Below are 25,691 nucleotides of genomic sequence, written 5' to 3'. Positions count from 1 at the left end.
TACGTCGACAGAATGGCACGGGCAGGCATATTGGCGTACAGGTACGTCCAATCTTCAATGCCGCCCCTGCCATCGGGAGCGCGCCGCCGGCGGCGCGCTCCTCCGCTGGTCGGGACCCCCGTGAGTCCGGTCGCGGGAGCCGCGGACTCGATCGCCGCGGGCATCCCCGCGATCGTCTCACGGGACGGCTGAATGGAGGAAATGCCGTGTAAACAGCATTTCTCCATTCTGCCTAGCAACTAGTGACGCTGATCTCTGCTCCATGTGATTGGAGCAGAGATCAGTGTTTACTAAATGAAAGCCCAACCCCCCCCCACAGTTAGTAACACGCCCCTAGGAACACTTAACCCCTACACTGCCACCCACTGGTTAACCCCTTCACTGCCAGTGTCATTTACACAGGAATCACTGCATTTATATAGCAGTGATTACTGTATAAATGACAATGGTCCCAAAAATGTGTCAAAAATGTTCGATGGGTCCCCTACAATGTCGCAGTCACAATAAAAATTGCTGATCGCCGCCATTACTAGTAAAAAAAAATAATAAAAAATTATTAATAAAAATGCTATAAAACGATCTCTATTTTGTAAACGCTATAACTTTTGCGAAAACCAATCAATAATCGCTTATTGCGATTTTTTTTAACCAAAAATATGTAGAAGAATACGTATCGGCCTAAACTGAGGGAAAAAAATGTTTTTTTATATATTTTTGGGGGATATTTATTATAACAAAAAGTAAAAAATAATGCGTTTTTTTCAAAATTGTCGCTCTATTTTTGTTTATAGCGCAAAAAATAAAAACCGCAGAGGTGATCAAATACCGCCAAAAGAAATCTCTATTTGTGGGAAAAAAAGGACGTCAATTTTGTTTGGGAGCCACGTCGCACGACCGCGCAATTGTCAGTTAAATCGACGCAGTGCCGAATCGCAAAAAGTAGTCTGGTCTTTGACCAGCAAAATGGTCTGGTCTGTAAGTGGTTAAAGGGGAGGGCCAGCTGAAAAAAGATTTTTTTTAAAGTCAGCAGCTACAAACACTGTAGCTGCTGACTTTTAATAAGTGCAGTTACCTGTCCAGGGTGCCCACGATGTCGGCCGCCCCCGAGGCCGACCCGTCCCTCGGCTCTCGGGTCCCGGGGGCCGCCATTCTATCTAAGGGAAACAGGCAGGGGAGCCTTGTGGCTTCACTGCCCGTTTTCCTTACTGCGCATGCGCGAGTCGCGCATCGCTTTGTGAATGGGGCGAGCTGTGTTCTGGGACACGCGCAGTTCCCAGAAAACAGGGCGCCCCATTACCCAGAAGACAACGCGAGGAGGAGAGAAGACTGAAGATCACTACGGAGTAGGAAGAGGCAGATTAGAATGATCTGCCTAGCGGCAAATCCCGGGAGGGCTGATGGAGAGCTGTCCGTGAGAGAGGGGAGGGACCCGATGACGGCGCTAGTGTGAGCAGATGGGGGCGGTCCCGCCGATCAGCTGGAGCAGCGCGAGGGGAAAGGACGCCGAGCTCCATGTATGAAGCCGCCCGGTCCGTGCCATCCCATCCCTCCCGCATCCTTAAGCATACGGCTGGTACGAGCAGGAGAGCATAACCTTAGTGAGCAGGGGCTTTAACAGGCCGGCAAAGAAACCGCCGATTTCTCCCTCTACATCCCTGTAAAGCGCTCGCTGTACATACACAAGACCCAAAGAGGATACGAGCACAGCCATGCTCCAGGACCTGGCAGACAGATAACTCAAATTAAAGCCTCAAGATAACCCTGAAGCACTGGAAGATAGCGGAGCTTTAAGTGGACACTCTCTGCTTTCTCCCCTTCGGAGGCGGCGTGGGCAGAGGAGCGCTATTCGGAACGCAGACTAAAGGATGGAGCACCCTATAAGCACCCTATAAGATCCCTCTCCCTCCCCAGGTATTTATTTTTTGTTTATTGTTTACTCTGAACTACAGTTGTTGAATATACGCAGAACTTTACCCGATCCTGATCTGATTATCACCTGTTGAATGTCCACGGAGACCCGGGCTGGTGAGACTCTGGGGAGTGAGGAGTGGAACAGCAGGGGCTCAATGAACTGAGGCCAGAGGATCATATATCAAAGATCAAGATGTAAAACAGGATTAAATGGAGTGTAATTATAAATGACGTGCAAGATGTTATATACCTACAAATTGATGTATCTGCCCTGCGTATAAAGTATAGCGGTTAATCGCCGGAATGCTAAGCGGGACAATGGGTGGCCCTTGCTGTGGAAGCGCACTGCAAATCTCATCTTGATTGCATGCGAAATCGCAGTAAAAGCTAGATGGGAGGGTTCTCCCCGCTTAAAATCACAGAGCAGGTGAAAGTGGATCTGAAGTTGGAGCTTTCAGCGCAGGGCAGGTGTCACAACTAAGGAGAGACTGAACAAAGAATTGTTTTTTTTTTTTTTTTTTTTTGTGTGTTGTTTTTTCCGCCTTAATAATCCTGGGGAGGCAAAGGATAAGAGGGGGAAACATGAGGGGAAGAAATCAAAAGGCGAATGAACCAAAAGAGAATCTGAATACAAGTACGATTCAGAAGTACCTGAAGGAAACCAGTTTAAAAAGCCCCGGAATAGAAAAAAAGCAGCAGGGGGCAAAGGAGAAAAAGAGAGAAGGATCCAAGACAGCAGGGGCCCCGGGAGCTAATTCAGGGGAGGAATCGGACTCAGAAATGGATGGTAAAATGCGGGGACAGAGGGATATCGCCCAAATCCCCACAAAAAGTGAAATGTTGGAAATGTTCGCCAAACTTGAAAATACCATTAAAGTAGAAATTTCAAATGTCAGGACGGATATGGGCCATTTACTGAGGAGAGTGGAAGAGGCAGAGGAACTAACAGGAAAACAGGCCCATGAAATATTAGAACTGAAAACGCAAGTAAAGAAATTGCAAACGGATCAGCGGGATACTTTGTATAAGCTGGATGAGCAAGAAAACCAGAATAGACGGCAAAATCTGAGGGTCAGAGCATTGCCTGAACAACAGGGAGAAGATCTAGGGGTTAAGATGGGAAAAATTTTTAACCCCATTCTGGGAAAAGAAGTAGGAGAGGTCTTAAAGATCGATCGGGTACACAGGGTGAGGAAACCCCCAGGTTTGAGGGAAGAGGTCCCGAGAGACGTAATCATAAAATTTTGCCACTATGAAGACAAAGCCAAGATATGGAGTAGGCTTAAGGGGTTACCCCCCTTACAATATGAAGGGGTCTCTATACAGATTTTCTCTGACCTGTCGGCAGGAACACTGGCCCGGAGGAGACTCTTAAAACCTTTATTAGAACTATTGAGAGCGGCAAATATCAGATACAGCTGGGGATTTCCTGCGGCCCTATTGGTCCAAAGAGATGGAAGAACATTTAGATTAAAATTCCTTGATGAGCTGGAGGTTTTCTGCAATAATCTAGGGATCCCAGTCCCAACGACCCTCAAAGTTCCCTAATGGACTTACATAGGGGACATTGATGGGGGAGTATGACTTTTGGATGGTTTTTCTCTTGCTGCTTACTTCTGTGTGTTTTTTGCTTTTCTTTTTCTTATCTTCTTCCCCTTTTTCTCTGGGGTGGAGGGGGGGGGGGGGAGAGGGGTGGGAGGATGGAGGTAAGAGGGTGGTGGAAGGATCAGGTGGGACCCCGGGACATCATACCCCATCTGCGAGGGGACCCCCTTCCCCCTTAGGGGAAGGTGGTCGGGGGGACCCAGACACGGGGGGCCTTAGTCGGAGTCACACCCTAGTGGGAGAAGTCTGCAGAATGGAGGAGATCCTCAGCTGCAGAATAGAGGCCAGGATTTGGCCAGGGGGCGGGAGGGGGGGAGGTTGGGAGGGGGGGATGATGGAAGGTTGGGAGGGGGGGAGGTCGGGCGGGGGGGAGGTGTCTTGCAGAGTCAACCAAGGTATTACATATCACGCTTCATTTCTAACTGGAAAAATATAAATGACAGATGTAAATTTCTTGTCTTACAACGTAAAGGGTCTGAATTCTGTGGGTAAGAGGCACAAATTGTTAAAGGAACTACAGCAGTACAGAGCAGAGGTGGTATTTCTGCAGGAGACTCACTTGTCTCAAGATTCAAATATTAAACTATACTCGGCTAATTATCCAAACTGGCTATATGGGGACTCGCCGATAAAGAGGGCTAAGGGAGTGGCAATAGGGTTCGAGAAAGGTATAAAGTTCACAGTGATGGACAGAAAGACAGACCCTGATGGCCGTTACTTGTTTGTAAAGGGAAAATTAGGGGACAAGATTCTCACCCTAGCAAATGTATATTGCCCCAACAAAAACCCTATAAGATATCTGAAGATAGTATTGGGGAAGTTAGAGGATTTTAAGATGGGGGATGTGGTCCTGGAAGGAGATTTCAACTTTTGTATGGACCCATCTTGGGATAGTACGTCCCAGGCTAGGGGGTTAAATATGAAGGCACGGAAGATGATTAAACTTTGGTTGAAACAACATCAAATGATGGATGTATGGAGGTTGCAGCACGATAAAAAAAAAGATTACACCTTTTTCTCCCCCGTGCACGGGACGTACTCCCGGTTGGATCACATACTGGTCGACCATAGGTTGTTGGATCTCGTGATGGAATCCAAGATTGGAATAGTTACACTGTCAGATCATGCTCCGGTGTCAGTGAGGATGAGGATACTCGGAATGCAGAGGCCACCGTTCACATGGCGCCTGAACGAGAGCCTCTTGCAGGATGAGAAAATTGCGGAGGCAGTATTAAGGGAAATTGAATTTTATTTCTCTATTAACGATACAGAGGAAATCTCAGGTGCCACTTTATGGGAGGCACATAAAGTATACATCAGGGGTATCCTCATCTCCATGGGCACAAGGAAAAAAAAAGAAAGACTAGAAAAAATTGAAAGTCTAAAAGAAGAGGTTTATAAACTAGAACAGGCCCATAAAAAAACAGGGGGGCAACAGCAGAAATATTTCCATCTATTGGTGACTAAGAGAGATGAACTTAAAGATATGATGGAACAGGACTCAAAAAGGACATTGGATAGGAGAACCAGAGAGAGGTATTACCTGGGAAATAAAATAAGTAGACATCTAGCTAGACAGTTGAAAAGGAAGAGTGGGAATAATTTTATAGATAAAATACAAGATAAGAATGGGAAGATGACCCACACATCCAGGGAGATATCGGAAGTGTTTAAGCAATACTACGAAGCTCTGTACAATATAGGCCAGAAAGGGGCAAAAGATGAAGGGAAAATAGATAAAATTAAGGAATTCCTGAACAAAGTGAAATTACCGACTTTAGATGAGAACGATAGATGTAACTTAGACAGACCCATTACAGAAGAAGAGATCTATAAGGCGTTGAAAGATACCGCCTCCGGGAAAAGCCCGGGACCAGACGGTTTCACGATTTCGTATCTGAAAAAATACAAAGAGACCCTGGTCCCCAAGCTTTGTGTCAGGAATCCGCCCGTTCCATTCGACCGGCTCTCCGTGCGCGCACACGCGTTCGTGTTGCGGGTCGTCGTAGGCACGAGCGCCTTCCGACGCGCGCGGGTGCACGACGATCGTATGTACGCGCAGCGCACGCACGCACGAGCGTACGTTAGCTCGATTGGCGCCAGTGGCCCTTTTTAAGGGCACAGTTGTTGTGGTTCTGTGCTGTCTCGTCTGCAGCTAGTGCCTGAAGTTACCTGATACCTGTCTGCTACTCATCTGATACCTGACCCGGCTCCGTTTGACCTTGCTGACCTCTCCTGCTCCGACCCCGGCTTGTTTGACCCTTCTTGGACTGTTTTCCTGTTGCCGAACCTCCTGCTTGTACCTGACACCTCTGCTTGATTCCTGCCTGCTCCTGAGTCGGCTACCTCCTCGTCCAGCGGACCTTATCCATCCAGGATCCACAGTCAGCAGCCTTCTCCTTGTTTCTTCCATACTACTGAGAGTTCCTGCTCCTAGGATCCTCACCTACCCAGCACCGGTTGCTGCACCTGGCCGGACTCTTCTACCCCGCTGCGCTCCTGTCTCCCTGTCCCCATTCCAGAGAGACCGGAACCAGAGCCGTAGGAGAGGTCCCCTTCCACCAAGTCAGACTCAATACTAGACGTTCCTAACAGTACGAGACAGCCATGTCTGAGTCTGCGGAAGGGACCTCCGCCATGAAGGAGATTTGCTCCCACCTTGCGGCCCTCACCCAGGCCGTGAAATCCCTTCAGGATGGCTACTCCAGGTTGGAGGAACGTGTCCAGCACCTCTCTACTCCGGGATCATCTGACGCCATACCTCAGCCTCCTCCTGTCCAGCCAGCTGCACATTCAGCAGTCATGATGCTCCCACCTGAGCCTAGGGTTCCCACTCCTGAGAGATTTTCTGGGGACCGCTCCAAGTTCCGGGCTTTTCGCAACGCTTGCCAGCTTTACTTTGCCCTCCAGCCCAGGACTTTCTCTCTGGAGGCCACCAAGGTGGGGTTTGTCATTTCTCTCCTGCAAGGAGAGCCTCAGTCCTGGGCCCACCATCTCTTGGAGAATGACAGCCCCCTTATACAGACTCTCGCCACCTTCTTCGAGGGGATGGCGCAACTTTACGATGACCCCCAACGGGCTACCACCGCAGAGTCTGCATTAACTGCGCTCCAGCAAGGCCGCAGGACGGCTGAGGACTACGTCTCTGACTTTAGACGCTGGAGCGCAGATACCCTGTGGAATGAGGCGGCCCTTAGACACCAATTCCGTATGGGCCTGTCTGAAAGCCTCAAGGATGAGTTAGCTCGTGTCTCCACTCCTGACGCTTTGGAGGACTTAATTGCTCTGGCCATCCAAATAGACCGCAGACTTCGCGAGCGTAGGGCCGAACGCTCTTCCCAACCACTGAGACCTGCCTGGATGACGGCTAGGACCTCGTCTCCCACACCTTTCTTCTCTCCGCCTCCTCAAAGAGGACCTACCAGTGTGCCTCCTGCTCCTGAGGAACCGATGCAACTTGGACTACTCCGACCCTCTCTGCTTCCTGAAGAGCGAGCCCGCCGCCGTCAAATGAACTTGTGCCTATACTGTGGCGGCCCCGGGCACTATGTGGCCAACTGTCCTGTAAAGCCACGTAAGTGCCTCTCACCTGTGTCTCACAGTTCCTTTAACCCACCTTCCAACCCTCTCCATGTTGTCCTTCTGCTCTCGTTTCAGCTGCCGGGAAGAACCATACACGTTAATGCCATTCTTGACTCCGGAGCCTGCGGCTGCTTCATCGACTCCGCCTTCACCGACCTGCATTCGATTCCACTACAGAAAAAGACTCATGGACTTGCTATCTTTTTGGCCGATGGTTCTCAGATTAAGTCCGGCCGAGTCACCCAGGAGACCCTTCCACTATCCGCCTCTACTCCCTGCCAACATTCTGAACTATTAACCCTGGATGTCATCTCATCCCCACTTTTCCCTGTGATTCTGGGCATTCCGTGGCTGCAGGCCCATAATCCCTCCATCGACTGGACTACAAGGGAGGTGAAGTTCCTCTCCCCTTACTGCCGGGACCACTGCTTGCCTGGGGCTTCTATACACACCAGAACACTCCTCTGCCTAGACCCAGACTTGGACTTATGCCAATCTGTCCCCGAACCTTACCATGAGTTTCTGGACGTTTTCAGTAAACGGGGGGCTGACTCCCTACCCCCACATCGTCCCTATGATTGCCCCATTGAGCTCCTTCCTGGGGCTGAGATCCCGTTTGGACGTGTCTACCCTTTATCCGAAAAGGAACAAGAGGCCCTGAAGGCTTACATTTCCGAGAATCTCCAAAAGGGGTTCATTCGTCATTCCACATCTCCTGCCGGGGCTGGAATATTCTTTGTTACCAAAAAAGATCAATCTCTTCGACCCTGTGTGGACTATCGGGAATTGAACAAGGTTACGATCAAGAATCGCTACCCCCTACCTCTGATTCCTGAGCTCTTCCAGAAGCTGAGGTCAGCTACCATCTTCACTAAATTGGACTTAAGAGGTGCCTATAACTTGGTCCGCATACGAGCAGGTGACGAATGGAAGACCGCATTCCGAACTCGTTTTGGGCACTACGAGTATCTGGTAATGCCTTTCGGGTTGTGTAATGCCCCAGCCACCTTCCAACATTTAATTAATGATGTCTTCCGTGATTTCTTGGATATCTTTGTCATCGTATACCTTGATGACATTCTGATCTTCTCCAGGTCCCTGGAGCAGCACCGGGGGCACGTCGGCAGAGTTCTGCTTCGGCTCCGGGAACATGGACTCTATGCTAAAGCCGAGAAGTGCAAATTTGAACAGCAGGAGATCCAATTCCTCGGCCTCGAAATCTCCCCAGCAGGCATCAAGATGGACCCGCAAAAGGTCGCTGCTGTCCTCGAATGGCCAGCCCCTACTGACAAGAAAGGCATCCAGCGCTTTGTGGGCTTCGCTAATTTTTATAGAAAATTCATTAGAGGGTTCTCTGCCATTATTTCCCCCATCACCCAGCTTACCAAGCAAAATACACGCTTTCTTTGGGGTCCTGAAGCCCAGGCTGCCTTCAAGAGACTTAAGGACCTGTTCACCTCCGCTCCTATCCTCAGCCACCCGGATCCATCCAGACCTTACATTCTAGAAGTTGACGCCTCTGAGATAGCAGTAGGGGCGGTAGTCTCCCAGCGCCTTGGCGTGGACGACCTGATGCACCCCGTAGGGTTCTTTTCCCGAAAACTCTCTCCAGCGGAAAGGAATTATGATGTAGGCGACCGGGAATTACTTGCCATTAAGTCCGCTTTGGAGGAATGGAGATATTTACTCGAAGGGGCGGTACACCCCGTGCTCATCTACACGGACCACAAAAACCTCGAGTACCTCCGCTCCGCAAAACGCCTGAAACCTCGGCAAGCTCGCTGGGCCCTCTTTTTCTCCCGGTTCTGTTTTCATATAACTTATCGTCCTGGATCTAAGAACGTTAAGCCTGATGCACTTTCCCGTATGTTTGACAGCCCTAAGGACACCACACTCCCGGATACCATCCTCCCTGCTAATACTTTTCTTCTCATCCAGCCAGATCTAGTAACTCTGCTCAAGAATGCCTCCTCCTCCTCTCCCGGTCCCCCGGGAATCTCGCTAGCATCCAGGGAGGGTCTGCTTTGGAAGGACAACTTGATCTTCGTCCCTGAAGACGTGAGAATTAAGGTCTTGGGTCTCTGTCATGACCACCCGCTCGCTGGGCACTTTGGTGTCCGCAAGACTTTAGAACTAGTACAGCGTTCCTTCTGGTGGCCAGGCGTGAGGGAATTTTGCAAGCAATATGTAAACACCTGCCCCGTATGCAGCCAGAATAAGGTTCCCAGAAATCGGGCTTGGGGGCTGCTTAAACCTCTTCCCGCACCCGACCGCCCTTGGCAGATGATCACGATGGACTTCATTGTGGAACTTCCCCCTTCTGAAAACTGCACTGCCATATTTGTAGTTTGTGACCGTCTGACCAAGATGGCCCACTTCCTACCCTTAGCGGGAACCCCCTCTGCAACCGAGACTGCCCATGTCTTTATTAAGGAAATAATCAGGCTCCACGGGGTACCCATCAATATTGTGTCCGATAGAGGGGTCCAGTTCACCTCCCGCTTCTGGCGAGCCCTTTGCGAATCTTTAAGAATTGAACTGGCTCTGTCCTCCGCCTACCACCCACAGACCAACGGGCAAACGGAGCGCACCAATCAGACCCTCGAGCAATATCTTAGATGCTTCTCTTCTTTTGTCCAGGACGATTGGGTCCCCCTGTTACCTCTGGCGGAATTCGCCTATAACAATGCCAGCCATGCCACCACTGGGCAGTCCCCGTTTTTTGCCAACTACGGTTTTAATTTGTCTTTTCTTCCCGATGTTCCTACAGAATCCCAGGTTCCAGCGATCCAGGATAGGATATCCTTCCTGCAACAGAATAATCGGACGCTTCAGGAGGTCATAACCAAAGCTCAGGCTGACAGTAAGAGGAGCTTCGATCGAGGAAGAAGGGGAGAACTAATCCTTCAAGTCGGGGACCAGGTATGGCTGTCTTCCTCTAATTTAAAGTTAGCATGCCCCTCCAGGAAATTGGCACCCAAGTTTCTGGGTCCATTTCCCGTTAAGAGAAAGATCAATGAGGTGTCTTATGAACTGCTCCTGCCTGATTCCATGAGAATTCACCCAGTTTTTCACGTAGCTCTTCTTAAGCCTGCTGTACCTGATCCCTTCCCTGGTAGAGAAACAAGACCACCTGACCCTGTGCTAGTTGATGGCAATGAAGAATTTGAAGTTGAGGCCGTTCTGGATTTCAGAAGACGACGGGGACAAGGTCAGTTTCTTATTAAATGGAAGGGCTATGGCCCAGAGAGTAATTCTTGGGAACCTGCTTCTAATGTACATGCCAATAGACTGATCCAGGCTTTCTTTGCTGCTCACCCGGAGAAGAAAGCCTCTAGGGGCACCCGGAGGTTGCCCCTTGTGGGGGGGCAATGTCAGGAATCCGCCCGTTCCATTCGACCGGCTCTCCGTGCGCGCACACGCGTTCGTGTTGCGGGTCGTCGTAGGCACGAGCGCCTTCCGACGCGCGCGGGTGCACGACGATCGTATGTACGCGCAGCGCACGCACGCACGAGCGTATGTTAGCTCGATTGGCGCCAGTGGCCCTTTTTAAGGGCACAGTTGTTGTGGTTCTGTGCTGTCTCGTCTGCAGCTAGTGCCTGAAGTTACCTGATACCTGTCTGCTACTCATCTGATACCTGACCCGGCTCCGTTTGACCTTGCTGACCTCTCCTGCTCCGACCCCGGCTTGTTTGACCCTTCTTGGACTGTTTTCCTGTTGCCGAACCTCCTGCTTGTACCTGACACCTCTGCTTGATTCCTGCCTGCTCCTGAGTCGGCTACCTCCTCGTCCAGCGGACCTTATCCATCCAGGATCCACAGTCAGCAGCCTTCTCCTTGTTTCTTCCATACTACTGAGAGTTCCTGCTCCTAGGATCCTCACCTACCCAGCACCGGTTGCTGCACCTGGCCGGACTCTTCTACCCCGCTGCGCTCCTGTCTCCCTGTCCCCATTCCAGAGAGACCGGAACCAGAGCCGTAGGAGAGGTCCCCTTCCACCAAGTCAGACTCAATACTAGACGTTCCTAACACTTTGTAAGTATATGAATGGCTTAGGTAAATATTTTGGGATGGGAGGAGAGGCCCTGCGGGCGTCAATTACGGTGTTGCTAAAGGAGGGCAAGGACAGTACTCTGTGTTCGAGTTACAGGCCAATAGCCTTACTAAACGCTGACACCAAATTATTTGCCAAGGTCTTAGCATCGAGGCTGAAGGACAGGATGTCCGATCTGGTGCACCCGGACCAGGTCGGATTTATCCCTGAGAGGGAAGGTAGGGACAACGGAGTTCGCTCTGTGCTCCTTCTACAGGCCTTAAAAACGAAAGGGTCCCCAGGACTACTCCTGTCGATAGATGCAGAAAAAGCATTCGACAGGGTAGACTGGGGACTCATGTTTGAAACTCTGAAAGTGATGGGTCTGGGACCAAGATTGATCCAATGGATCAAGGTGTTATATAATCACCCTCAGGCGTCAGTAAAAGTGAATGGGATGTCTTCCTCCCATTTTCAAATGGAGAACGGCACCAGACAGGGGTGTCCGTTGTCCCCACTTTTATTTGTCCTGTCCATGGAACCATTATTGGCCTCTATCCGAGAGAACCCAGACATAAAAGGGATCACGGTTGGAGAGGAAGAGCACAAACTCGCAGCATATGCAGATGATGTGTTGTTCTATATCTCCAACCCAAGGATCACGATTCCGAACTTGTTGAGGCTATTGGAAAAATATGGGGAATTCTCGAATTTAAAAATAAACCTCAACAAGTCCGAAGTCCTAAATATCAACATCGAAGGACAGGAAAAGATAAGACTCCAGGAGGAATTTAGGTTTCCATGGCGAAAGGAGATCAAATATCTAAGAGTCTACCTCTCCAACACTATTAAGAAAATATATGTTAACAACTACATTCCCCTATTAGAAGAAACTAAGAGAGAATTAAAAAAAATGTCAATAAGCCACCTCTCCTGGTTAGGGCGGATCAATGCGGTCAAAATGTTTTTGACCCCAAAGATTCTATATAAGTTCCAAATGCTGCCCATATCGCTCCCCCCAGTATTCTTCAGGACATTAAAGGGGTTGATCTCAAGGTATATTTGGCAACATAAAAAACCAAGAATAGCCTTCGCGGTACTGAGCAGAGATAAAAAAAAGGGGGGCCTAGCCGTTCCGGATTTTAAAAAATATTATAACGCGGTGGTACTCACTCGGGTGGTGGAATGGGGAAAAGAGGTAAATAATAAAAGGTGGGTAAAAGTAGAAAAGGCAATGAGTCAAGCACAGTTAGGACGAATTATTTGGAATCCTCCTCAATATAGGTCAGTAGGACCAAACACACACGAAATAACACGGATTGCACTTAGATTATGGGACAGAACACATGCACAAAACAAATGGAGCTATAATTCACCTTTGATTTTTTTAAAAGACAACAATTTTTTTATGCCGGGGAAGCAGGAGGTGGGGGGAAACTGGATAATAAATAACAATGCACAAGTAAAAGATATTATTTACAGAGGTAAAATAAACACGTTTCAAGCACTAAGGTCGAACACGGAACTTATGCGTATAGACACTTGGAGGTACCTTCAGTTAAGACATTTTATTTTAAAATTGCCCCATCCAATTAGAAGCGACGAAGATTATAGGCCTCTCGAGCGGCTTTGCCGTAGAGATAAATCAAAAAATAACATAGGTCGAATATATAAAATTCTATCTGCGGGGGAAGGTCGGGATGGTCCGCCTTACATTAAAAAATGGGAAAGAGAGCTGGGGACTCGATGTTGTATACAGACAATGGAGAAAATAATGAAACTAACGCATAGTGCGACGGTTAACCACAAGTTGACTGAATTAAATTATAAGTGCCTCGCAAGGTGGTATGCGACCCCAGACAAACTAGGTAAATTTGTAACCGCGCAATCCCCAGAGTGCTGGCGGGGGTGCAAGATAATAGGAACCATGGCTCACATCTGGTGGGATTGCCCGATTATTAAAAAGTATTGGAAGGAGGTGTTAGAATTAATAAAAGTCGTAACAAATAAAGACATAGCAGAAGACCCCTGGACTGTATTGTTTCACGGGACCGAAAGCTCTGTGAGGCAATATATGTCCTCTTTAATCCCCATACTGCTCAGCGCCGCGAAAAGCCTAATCCCTAAAAAATGGCGGGAGACGGACAGTCCTAAGATACGGGATTGGATACTTAGGGTAAATGAAATACAGAATATGGAATGCTCAGAGGGAGAGGAGGAAGAAAGGGTACCTAGAGAGGGGCGTAAGGATAAATGGGTAGCATGGATAGAATTTAAAAAATCATGGAGGTATGTAGAAGAAATGGTAAAATAAATCCGGGTATGATATACATAGGGTTGGCAAGGGTGGATATTGCTCCAAACCCACTGCAAGACGGGGAGGGGGGGGGGTGGGGGTGGAAGAGGGATAGGAAATGTTTATTTTGTACGTTTGTAAAAGATTTTAAGAAAAGAATGAGATATGGATTGAATGTATTTTCATTGTATTTTTTGTCTTATTCTATGTGTAAGGGAAAAAAAAAAAAGAAAACTAAATAAAGAATAAAAAAAAAAAAAAAGAATGATCTGCCTAGCAACAGGCATTTCTGGTAAGTTAAAAAAAATAAAAAATAAATTAAATTTTTGTTTTTTTCAGATTTTTTGGAACATTTTAATGTCATTTTGTTTTTTAAGGTGGCCCTCCACTTTAAATCCACAAGGGCTTTTTTTTTTTTTGTTTCCAATGGTTTTTATTGGTAAAATATGTAAGTTTACAGAAACCATAAGGGCTTTTTTTTTACCACTACTATTCCTTTATATTGGCCTCTAAAATTTACAAATGCAGCAATTTAGAAATCAGATGAAAGGTTTAGCGCTGGAAAACCCTTTTTGATAGATAAAAAGTGCATTTTATATACGACTATATAGATAAGAACAACATGAGGGACAAATGAAGAGGAAAGAGGGACATTGCTCCGAAATCAGGGACAGTCCCTCGAAATCAGGGACAGTCCCTCGAAATCAGGGACAGTCCCTCGAAATCAGGGACAGTTGAGAGCTGTGTTGGTTGTGCTCTCAACCAACTGTCAAACCATCCAATGGCTGGTGTCAGACCTGATCACATGTGCGGCATCATGGCAGCTGAAGATTAAACAGAGGCCAAAATGGCAGCTTCCTTGACGAAAAACGATAGGAGGGGTTTACTTCCCCTTTAACAAAAGTATTTTTAATTTTGCCAGAGCTGCTGTTGGAGCTTTGCTCTCACTTCCTGTCTGGAAGAATGGGAAGTATTTGTCCTTCACAGAAGCTTTGGCCATTTTCCCCGCGTTATTCAAAACAAAGAAGAAAAAATGTTTTGTCTGAAGTTGGGCTTTAAGCCCTTGTACACACGGTCGGAGATTCCGACGGAATGTGTCCCTTCGGACCGTTTTGTCGGATATTCCGACTGTGTGTGGTCTCCATCGGACGGACCAAGTTTTCCAACTTGTTGGTAAAATTTTCCGTCAAAATGCTCCGATCGGACATACTCCGATCATGTGTAGAGAATTCCGATCGGACAAAGTGCCACGCATGCTCAGATCAAATTCCTACACCAAAGCTATTGGCTACTAGCCTGAACGTAGTCCCGTCATAACCAGGGGCAGATCCAGAGTCTAGTCTCGGGAGGGGCACTGCCAGAAAATAAGTTTGTTTTTTTATGAGGGAAATGGCTGGTGTTGGCGCTTCAATCATCATGGCACCATAGTTGTTATGGTGTCAGGATGATTGAAGAGCATTATTTATATTATTACACTGCAATATAAAATGAAATGGTTCAACTCACCTTAATGCAGAATCAGTGGGAGCCCTGAGCGTGTCACTTGCCATGTCATCTGCCACACGTTGCGGATTGTCCACCTGCCACGTCACATGCCACACGTTGCGGATTGTCCACCTGCCACATGTTGCGAATTGTCACTTGCCACGTCACCTGCCACGCACTGTGGATTGTCCACTTGCCACGTCACCTGCCACACGTTGCGGATTGTCCACCTGCCACGTCGCCTGCCACATGTTGCGAATTGTCACTTGCCACGTCACCTGCCACGCGTTGCGGATTGTCCCTTGCCACGTCACCTGCCACACGTTGCGGATTGTCCACCTGCCACGTCATCTGCCACATGTTGTGAATTGTCACTTGCCACATCACCTGCCACACTTTGCAGATTGTCACTTGCCACAAGTTGGGGGCGGAGAAGGAAGAATAGTGGCGCTCAGCCACTTACAGTGGACGCTGGACATTTTAACAGTCTGTCTAAACTCTAAACTGCAGCTGCAGCAACAACTGTTCCCCTATTTGAGGCTTCAGCTCCTGTCACATCGGCTCTGAGACTTGAGTCCGACCTGACTCACTGACGTCACTCGTCTGAGACTCAAGTCTCAGTGCAACTGCGAGTGCGACTGCAACTGTTCTCTCCCTGGCATGTTACAGTGAGTCACGTGGGCTCTGAGAGTGAGACTGGAGTCCGACGTGACTCACTGACGTCACTCGTTGCTAGACGCCAGGCGGCCCAGGCGCTAGCAACGAGTGCAGGGAAGAGGCTCCACCCACCTGTTCCTCCTGCTCCTGGTATTAGTCGAGTCTCTCTCTCTGCACCGCTGATCGGCTGATGTGAGAGAGACTCGGCAGAGGCAGCGACAGAGAATGGGAGACATGTCATGTCAGTGCAGACAGTGCTACTATTTCGGGGGGGGGGGGGGCAATTGTCCCGTTGCCCCCCCTTGGATCGGCCCCTGGTCGTAACAAAATAACGTCATCATGTCGGATTTTCCGACAACTTTGTCCGACCGTGTGTATGCAACAGTTTCAGACAAAATCCGTCGGACAAATTCCGACGGATTTGGTTGTCGGAATCTCCGACCGTGTGTACAAGGGCTTAGAAAGCAACGTGTAAATTATTGTAACAAGATTGTGAACATGAGATGACTTACCCGCATCCAAAATTGAGACCGACCCTTCCTGCAAAGTTCTGGATATTATCTGGATTAAGGGCTGCAGATCTGTAAGGAAATACAAATAATTTAACAGAGACTCCAGTGTGGGCGGGGCTTTAGTTGGGTACCTTGTATTGGGAGGAAATACACCCATTGTATATGGTACTAATGTCTTATATATAACTCTTACGTGGTTGGTTTGCAGCAACAGATAAGCCACACCTCCCAACATTTTGAGATGGGAATGAGGGACACCTATCAGCAAACGTATGCAGGCATAGGACACACCCCTTGCCACGCCCCCTTAAAGGAGAATTGTACAAAAAAAAAACAAGATTGATAAAACCCACAAGTGCTTTTTTTTTTTACCACTACTATTCCTTTATATTGGCTTTTGGAATTTACAAATGCAGCAATTAAGAAATCAGATGAAAGGTTTTGTGCTGGAAAACACTTTTTGATAGATAAAAAGTAAATTTTATATACAACTATATAGATCAGACCAAAATGAGGGACAAATGAGGAGGAAAGAGAGACAGTCCCGCAAAATCAGGGACAGTAGGGAGCAATGGATAAGCTGATCCAGGTGGCACAGTGGTTTAGTGGGTAGCACTCCCGTCTAGCAGAAAAAGGGTCACTAACCCCCAAACTTGGCACCAGTGGCGTAACTAGAACCTTCAGGGCCCCGATGCAAGAAACCATGAAGGGCCCCCCTGAACCCCAGCCAGGGCCCTTCCCTCCGAGTCCGGCGGTGGAACTCCAGGGTGTGGTCACAGGTATGACCTTTGTGAGCCCTGTAGTTCCACCACTGGCATCAGTAGTTTTTTTTATTATTTTTTTTTTAATCTGGCTGGGGAGAACAGACATCGGACTGAGCGGCAATACATGGAGCAGGAGAGGGGTACTCTGAGGAGCCGGCTGAGGACACAGGTCATGCGGGGAATGCACAACTAAAGAGCAGCCAGTGCGATAGTCGAGCATGGAGCTCTGCTAGTCACCCTCCACCTCCAGCCACCCGTGTGCATGGTGCACTGGTACCCCTAGCTGCCTATGCTGCTTCCGGCCATATGTAGAGGGGGCTGCATGGGCCCCCTGCAGCACAGGGCCCAGTTGCGGTCGAGACTGCTGCACCCCCTATAGTTACGCCCCTGCTTGGCACCCTCAGGCTATTGCCAGCTGAGCTCACCCAGGGCTAGAAAATGTTTGGGGCTTTAACCAGTGGTTCCATTGGGTCGCTGACTGATTACCCAGATGGCTAAAGAAGCCCTTACTACTTCCTCAGGCACAGAAATCACAGAGCGCCCTCTATGTGTATGTTGGGTCTTACCGAGTTACAATCACCAACACAGAGTTCAAATTTGGCTGAGAGACGGGCAGTCTTTGAATTGGTAATCTGGAAGACTTTTGTAGCAAACCGAGCTTCATTGCCGACTCCATTGCTTTCCACTCTTAGCTGGTCAGCCGATATATTGGTAGCTGGGCACCTGGATACAGAAAACATTCATCAGTTTTCCATACTTTCCAATTTTACTGTAATCTAGATGAGAACACAATACTGGCACATTCTATTAGAGCTGAACAATATATGAGGTGTGTTCATTATAATATACAATACCGTAATACCTCGGATTGCAAGTGACGCGGTTTACGAGCGTTTCGCAATATGAGCTATTTTTTTATTAAATCCTGACTAGGTTTGCGAGTGTTGTCTCACACGATGAGCAGAATTCAAGCCAATGGGGTGTGCAGTACCACATTTGACCAGAGGTGACACTCGGAGCGGCTTGGATGCACTCTGAGCCGCTTAGAGACACTTAGAAACATTCAGAAACACTCTGTGTGCATCCGATCGGCTCCGAGCGTCTCTGAGTGTTTCCGAGTGTCTCTGGCGCCCCTCCCACCTCTAGCCACATGCGGTGCTGCATACAATAGCAGTCACCGTGGAACTAATTATCTGAGTTTCCATTGACTGCTATGGGGAAACTCGCTTTGATATACGAGTGCTTTGGATTACAAGCATTCTCCTGGAACGAATTATGCTCGTAATCCAAGACACCGCCGTATATATTATAGAGGAACAATATATGGCATGTAGAGCTGCAACTACTAATTATTTTCATAATGGATTAGTTGTTTAGTTGGATTATTGTTTCGATTAATCGGTTAATAACCTTAAAAAAAAAGTGTGGTGTATAATTTAGTTAATATGTAAAGTTTTAAAAAAAGGGCAATTTATTCTTAAATATCTCTATGCAAATATAAATAACCAACTATATGGTTAGGGAGCAAAATATCTAATCCATTCTGAGAATAACAGACAGAAGGGATATACTGTATATATTTGAGGAGAGATATACTGTATATACTATTAGAGGAGAGATATACTGTATATACTATTAGAGGAGAGATATACTGTATATAGTATTAGAAGAGATATACTGTATATACTATTAGAGGAGAGATATACTGTATATACTATTAGAGGAGAGATATACTGTATATAGTATTAGAAGAGATATACTGTATATAATATTAGAGGCTATATACTGTATATACTATTAGAGGAGAGATATAGTGTATAAACTATTAGAGGAGATATACTGTATATACTATTAGAGGCTATATACTGTATATACTATTAGAGGAGGGATATAATGTGTATACTATTAGAGGGGATATATACTGTATATACTATTAGAGGGGATATACTGGAAAAACTATTAGAGGAGATATATACTGTATATACCATTAGAGGAGATATACTGTATATACTATTAGAGGAGAGATATAATGAGTATACTATTAGAGGGGATATATACTGCATATACTATTAGAGGGGATATACTGTATATACTATTAGAGGAGAGATATAATGTGTATACTATTAGAGGGGATATATACTGTATATACTATTAGAGGGGATATACTGGAAAAACTATTAGAGGAAATATACTGTATATACCATTAGAGGAGATATACTGTATATACTATTAGAGGAGAGATATAATGAGTATACTATTAGAGGGGATATATACTGTATATACTATTAGAGGGGATATACTGGAAAAACTATTAGAGGAGATATATACTGTATATACCATTAGAGGAGATATACTGTATATACTATTAGAGGAGAGATATAATGAGTATACTATTAGAGGGGATATATACTGCATATACTATTAGAGGGGATATACTGTATATACTATTAGAGGAGAGATATAATGAGTATACTATTAGAGGGGATATATACTGTATATACTATTAGAGGGGATATACTGGAAAAACTATTAGAGGAAATATACTGTATATACCATTAGAGGGGATATACTGTATATACTATTAGAGGAGAGATATAATGAGTATACTATTAGAGGGGATATATACTGTATATACTATTAGAGGGGATATACTGGAAAAACTATTAGAGGATATACAGTGACTACAAGTAGTATTCAACCCCCTGCAGATTTAGCAGGTTTGATAAGATGCAAATAAGTTAGAGCCTTCAAACTTTAAACAAGAGCAGGATTTATTAACAGATGCATAAATCTTACAAACCAAAAAGTTATGTTGCTCAGTTAAATTTTAATAAATTTTAAACATAAAAGTGTGGGTCAATTATTATTCAACCCCTAGGCTTAATATTTTGTGGAATAACCCTTGTTTGCAATTACAGCTAATAATCGTCTTTTATAAGACCTGATCAGGCCGGCACAGGTCTCTGGAGTTATCTTGGCCCACTCCTCCATGCAGATCTTCTCCAAGTTATCTAGGTTCTTTGGGTGTCTCATGTGGACTTTAATCTTGAGCTCCTTCCACAAGTTTTCAATTGGGTTAAGGTCAGGAGACTGACTAGGCCACTGCAACACCTTGATTTTTTCCCTCTTGAACCAGGCCTTGGTTTTCTTGGCTGTGTGCTTTGGGTCGTTGTCTTGTTGGAAGATGAAATGACGACCCATCTTAAGGTCCTTGATGGAGGAGCGGAGGTTCTTGGCCAAAATCTCCAGGTAGGCCGTGCTATCCATCTTCCCATGGATGCGGACCAGATGGCCAGGCCCCTTGGCTGAGAAGCAGCCCCACAGCATGATGCTGCCACCACCATGCTTGACTGTAGGGATGGTATTCTTTGGGTCGTATGCAGTGCCATCCAGTCTCCAAACGTCACGTGTGTGGTTGGCACCAAAGATCTCGATCTTGGTCTCATCAGACCAGAGAACCTTGAACCAGTCTGTCTCAGAGTCCTCCAAGTGATCATGAGCAAACTGTAGACGAGCCTTGACATCACGCTTTGAAAGTAAAGGTACCTTACGGGCTCGTCTGGAACGGAGACCATTGCGGTGGAGTACGTTACTTATGGTATTGACTGAAACCAATGTCCCCACTGCCATGAGATCTTCCCGGAGCTCCTTCCTTGTTGTCCTTGGGTTAGCCTTGACTCTTCGGACAAGCCTGGCCTCGGCACGGGAGGAAACTTTCAAAGGCTGTCCAGCCCGTGGAAGGCTAACAGTAGTTCCATAAGCCTTCCACTTCCGGATGATGCTCCCAACAGTGGAGACAGGTAGGCCCAACTCCTTGGAAAGGGTTTTGTACCCCTTGCCAACCTTGTGACCCTCCACGATCTTGTCTCTGATGGCCTTGGAATGCTCCTTTGTCTTTCCCATGTTGACCATGTATGAGTGCTGTTCACACGTTTGGGGAGGGTCTTAAATAGTCAGAAAAGGCTGGAAAAACAGATAATTAATCCAAACGTGAAGCTCATTGTTCTTTGTGCCGGAACTACTTCTTAATACTTTAGGGGAACCAAACAGAATTCTGTTGAATTGAGGGGTTGAATAATAATTGACCCTCTGAATAAACTTTTCACTATTTAAAAAAAAATTTAACAAAGAAATAACATTCTTTTTTGCTGCAGTGCATTTCACACTTCCAGGCTGATCTACAGTCCAAATGTCACAATGCCAAGTTAATTCCGAATGTGTAAACCTGCTAAATCTGCAGGGGGTTGAATACTACTTGTAGGCACTGTATACTGTATATACTATTAGAGGAGATATATACTGTATATACCATTAGAGGAGATATACTGTATATACTATTAGAGGAGAGATATAATGAGTATACTATTAGAGGAGATATATACTGTATATACTATTAGAGGAGAGATATAATGAGTATACTATTAGAGGGGATATATACTGTATATACTATTAGAGGGGATATACTGTATAAACTATTAGAGGAGATATACTGTATATACGATTAGAGGAGATATACTGTATATACTATTAGAGGAGAGATATACTATTAAAGGGTCAATCTAGTAAATATCATCAGACTCATTAACTTTAACCCCATTTTGTTACTGGCTGATTAATCGATTATGAAAATAGTAATCGATTAATTTCATAATCGATTAGTTGTTTCAGCCCTAATGACGCGTATTCATTATATTATTCCTGTTACTCAGCATCAAAGTCTTCAGTTCCCATTGTAATTGGTGGAATCATTGTTGCATACACAATAAATGAATACATGTGCTGTGGCCCATAATTCCTCACACCTCGGACCTTCTCACACCCAGGTGATTTTCTCCTCAATACATTTTCCATTGAGACAAAAGAAATACCTCAAATTGCATGTTATTACACATATTGCACTCTGTATATAAATGCAGCCTGCTCCATTTCCACCCAATGCACACCAACACATGACCTGGAACTGGTCTTATTGGAAGCAATGGATTGTCAATGGGTTGGGCCTCTCTTGAGCAAAGCAGCCCTTCACAGCCGGCTGATGTTAACCACTTGCCGACCGGCTCACAATGATATAGATCGGCACAGTGGCACGGGTGCTCAAAACAACGTACTCATACGTCGCGGCTAGCGGGAGCGCGCCCGCAGGTCCCGCAGACTAGATGTCCTCTGGTGTCCCGGCGATCGTGTCATGGAGCGGCAGAGCGGGGAGATGCCTATATAAACAAGGCATTTCCCTGTTCTGTCTAGCAATATGACAGATCTACTGCTCCCTGTCATCTCTGTCATGTTCTAGTGAGCCCACCCCCCCCCCTACAGTTAGAACACACATAGGGAACACAGTTAACCCCTTGATTGCCCTCTAGTGTTTAACCCCTTCCCTGCCAGTGTCATTTACACAGGAATCGGTGCATTTTTATAGCACTGATCGCTGTATAAATGCCAATGGTCCCAAAAAAAAGTCTCAAAAGTGTCCGATCTGTCCACCGCAATGTCGCAGTCATGATAAAAATCGCAGATCGCCGCCATTACTAATATAAAAAAAAATTAATAAACATGCCATAAATCTATCCCCTATTTTGTAGAAGCGATAACTTTTGCACAAACCAATCCATATTGCGATTTTTTTTTTACCAAAAATATATAGAAGAATACAAAATCGGCATAAACTGTGGAAGAAATTCATTTTTTTTATAGATTTTTTGGGGGATATTTATTATAGCAAAAAGTAAAAAAATAATGAATTTTTTTCAAAATTGTTTCACTTTTTTGATTATAGCGCAAAAAAATAAAAACCGCAGAGGCGATCAAATACCACCAAAAGAAAGCTCTATTTGTGGGGAAAAAAAGGACGTCAATTTGGGTGCAACGTTGCACAATTGTCAGCGACGCAGTGCCGAATCGCAAAAAGTGCTCTGGTCAGGAAGGGGTAAATCCTTCCAGGGCTGAAGTGGTTAATGGGCCCTTTAATGGGGAAACATATCAAGCAGAAATGTAAAGGTGTGGCTCCGGCCTTGTTAGGTAGGTATTGCTTGCTGTCTAAAGTAGCTGCAAAAGCCACGCACAAAGATCCGTTGGATTGTTCACCACCACCAATCAGCTTCCAGGTTTTTTTTTTTTTTTTTTGTCAAAGCTTTAATTGAACAAGCAGAAGTTGGAAGCTGATTGGCTACCATGAACAGCTGCACCAGATTTTGCGCTCTCCAGTTTTAGTAAATCAACCTCGCTGTCTTGATGGCCCCATCTCCTCAGTTCTAGTCCTGGTCTCGTAGGAATGAGAAGAAATGGAATCAGTGGAGCCACAGACATCTCACAAGGGTCCTAACCAGTGGCAGCCCGTCCATTAGGGGGTACGGAAGCGCGGTCCCCTCTATCCACGGCAGTCGCCCCCCCCCCCATGCTGTATCCATGGGCGCTATTTTGACAGGATGCGGATGTGTGAATTTCGCCGGCGCTGTGTTTTTTTGCAGCACCGGATTAGAGTCAGAGGTTCTAATAGGCTTCAAAATAGGGTGGGCTCATGGTGCAGAGCATTGCGCCAGGAGCCCACCCAGGTGTTACAACAGCGAATTAAAGTGATTGTAAACCCCTACAAAACCCTTACAACCAACTTTAACCTACAGGTAAGCGTAGATTAAGGCTTACCTGTAGGTCCAAGAAATATCTCCTAAACCTATATGGTTTAGGAGATATTTACCCGAAGACAGCCGTGCGCCGTCGACAGAGGCGAGCAGGCGCACCGGGCAGGCCGCAGATCGCGGCGATATGCCGCGAGTGTCGGCTCCCATGCGCGGGAGTGACGTCCACTGTGCACTGTGATTTACCGGAGCCGCGAGACCCGGAAGTCGCTCCGGGATCCATGGCAGCGGCGAAGATGAAGACGGAGGACCGCTTCGGGGGCTTCGTTCTCAGGTAAGTTATTCAAAATGAGCTACTATGCTATGCATTCTAGCTCATTATGCCTTTGCCTTACAGAGTGTGCTTTTTTTTTTTTTCATTTTTGCCTTTACTTCCTCTTTAATATTTGCTATCGAAACACTGATCCTCAATCCGACCAATCAGAAGCAGGTCTGAGACCCGTTTTCCAATTGGCCGAAAAGGGAAGAGTCCCAATTGGCCGCAGAGGAAGAGAGAGGAAACGGAAGCCACTGCGTTGCCCGTGGAGAGCAAGGGCGGGGAAAGCCAACCGACTGGGGGTGGTACTGTTTGCCAACCCCCCCTCCCCAAAAAAAATATTACCACCGGCCGCCACTGGTCCTAAACTTTTATGCCGATAGCAGAGGAATGAAGAAGCAGACAGAAATGACACGTAGTGCTCTGGATCGAGAGTGCCCACTATAGAGGGATATGCTGTGTTCATATTTTATATCTGAGGTTTACGCCCACTTTAAGGCCAACACTACAGCAACCTACCTCCTAAAGTGATACATTCTGGCCATTTAGTGAATTATTTCTGCAGTCTAATGCCTCGTTTCCACTGAGCGGATCCGTTTCGGTACGGTTCGGTACGGTTTAGTTCGGTACTCTATTTTGAGTGTTTCCATTATGAAAGCGGCCCATACAACCAAACCATACCGCACCATTCATGGTCTTGCTTCAGATGTGGGGCCATAGAAAATGGTACGGTACGGTTAGGGCGGAGCTACAATACATTCCACTGATTGGAGGACAGAACAAACGTCTGCCAATCAGTGTGACGCCACGCTAGGCTTCTTTTTTTTTTTCTAAACCCCCGTATGGCCCCTGGTGGTTCCGACTTACCTGAACAGGCCGGACCATTCCAACCCTTCCAAACTGTACCGACCCGAACCGATCCACTCAATGGAAACGAGGCAAAAGTGTACAAAGATCACATAGAATTGCTAACCAGCCTACTGGGTACTTACCCGTCCTGTAGAAGATTGTACTGGGTGGAGCTTGATTTGTCAGAAGAGACATAAATATTCGCCACTTTGAGATTTAAGCTATTAGCAACCAGATCCGGCATCTGCACTGCAATGGGAATAGAGTCCTCCACATTCAGGGGGTCGGAGTGGGAGAGAGTGGTCACAAATTCATCCGGATAGTCTATTATGTAAATCGAATAGCTGACATTTGCTGTGGGGCTGTTTATTTCTGCGTGCCTGGAAATGAAACGCACAACAAAAAGGTTACCTACCTAGAAATCCTTGTAGGTACAGTATCTCACAAAAGTAAGTACACCCCTCACATTTGTGTAAATCTTCTCTTCTCTCTTTTCATGTGACAACACTGAAGAAATGACACTTGTCTACAATGTAAAGTAGTGAGTGTACAGCTTGTATAACAGTGTAAATTTCCTGTCCCCTCAAAATAACTCAACACACGGACATTAATGTCTAAACCGCTGCCAACAAAAGTCAGTACACCCCCTAAGTGAAAATGAACCTCCGCCCCGGTCTCAAGTCTTTTGTAGACTCTAACAGGTTTTCTTCTAAGATTGTCCTGTATTTGTCTCCATCCATCTTCCCATCAACTCTGACCAGCTTTCCTGCTGAAGAAAACCATCCCCACCACATGATGCTGCCACCACCATGTCTCACGGTGGGGATGGTGTGTTCAGGGGGATGGGCAGTGTTAGTTTTCCCCACACATAGCGTTTTACTTTTAGGCCAAAAAGTTGAATGTTGGTCTCCTCTGACCAGATCACCTTCTTCCACATGTTTGCTGCCCCCTCCCCCACATGGCTTCTCACAAACTACAAACAGGACTTCTTATGACTTTCTTCCTCCAATGTCTTTCTTCTTGTCACTCTTCCATAAAGGGCAGATTTGTGGAGAGACGACTAATAGTTGTCCTGTGGACAGATTCTCCCCCCTGAGCTGTGGATCTCT

At 46.4% G+C, this 25,691-nt stretch overlaps 1 protein-coding gene across 1 annotated transcript in view; it reads right to left on the bottom strand.

Moving 5' to 3' along the window:
- Positions 1 to 25,691, bottom strand: part of LOC143933026 (uncharacterized) — a 156,553-nt gene that overhangs the window by 1,011 nt on the left and 129,851 nt on the right. Inside the window, exons 27-29 of the mRNA XM_077455944.1 lie at positions 24,726 to 24,962; positions 17,412 to 17,568; positions 16,082 to 16,150 (exon numbers count right to left, since the gene is read on the bottom strand). Of these exons, the coding sequence (XP_077312070.1) occupies positions 16,136 to 16,150; positions 17,412 to 17,568; positions 24,726 to 24,962 (409 nt within the window). The 3' untranslated portion in view covers positions 16,082 to 16,135. The remainder of the gene's footprint in view (positions 1 to 16,081; positions 16,151 to 17,411; positions 17,569 to 24,725; positions 24,963 to 25,691) is intronic.

Source organism: Lithobates pipiens, unplaced genomic scaffold, assembly GCF_037356315.1.
Source record: "Lithobates pipiens isolate NorthernLeopardFrog02 unplaced genomic scaffold, aLitPip1_a1.2 Scaffold_27, whole genome shotgun sequence".
NCBI classification, from domain to species: Eukaryota; Metazoa; Chordata; class Amphibia; order Anura; family Ranidae; genus Lithobates; species Lithobates pipiens.
This window is presented reverse-complemented; position numbering and strand designations above follow the sequence as displayed.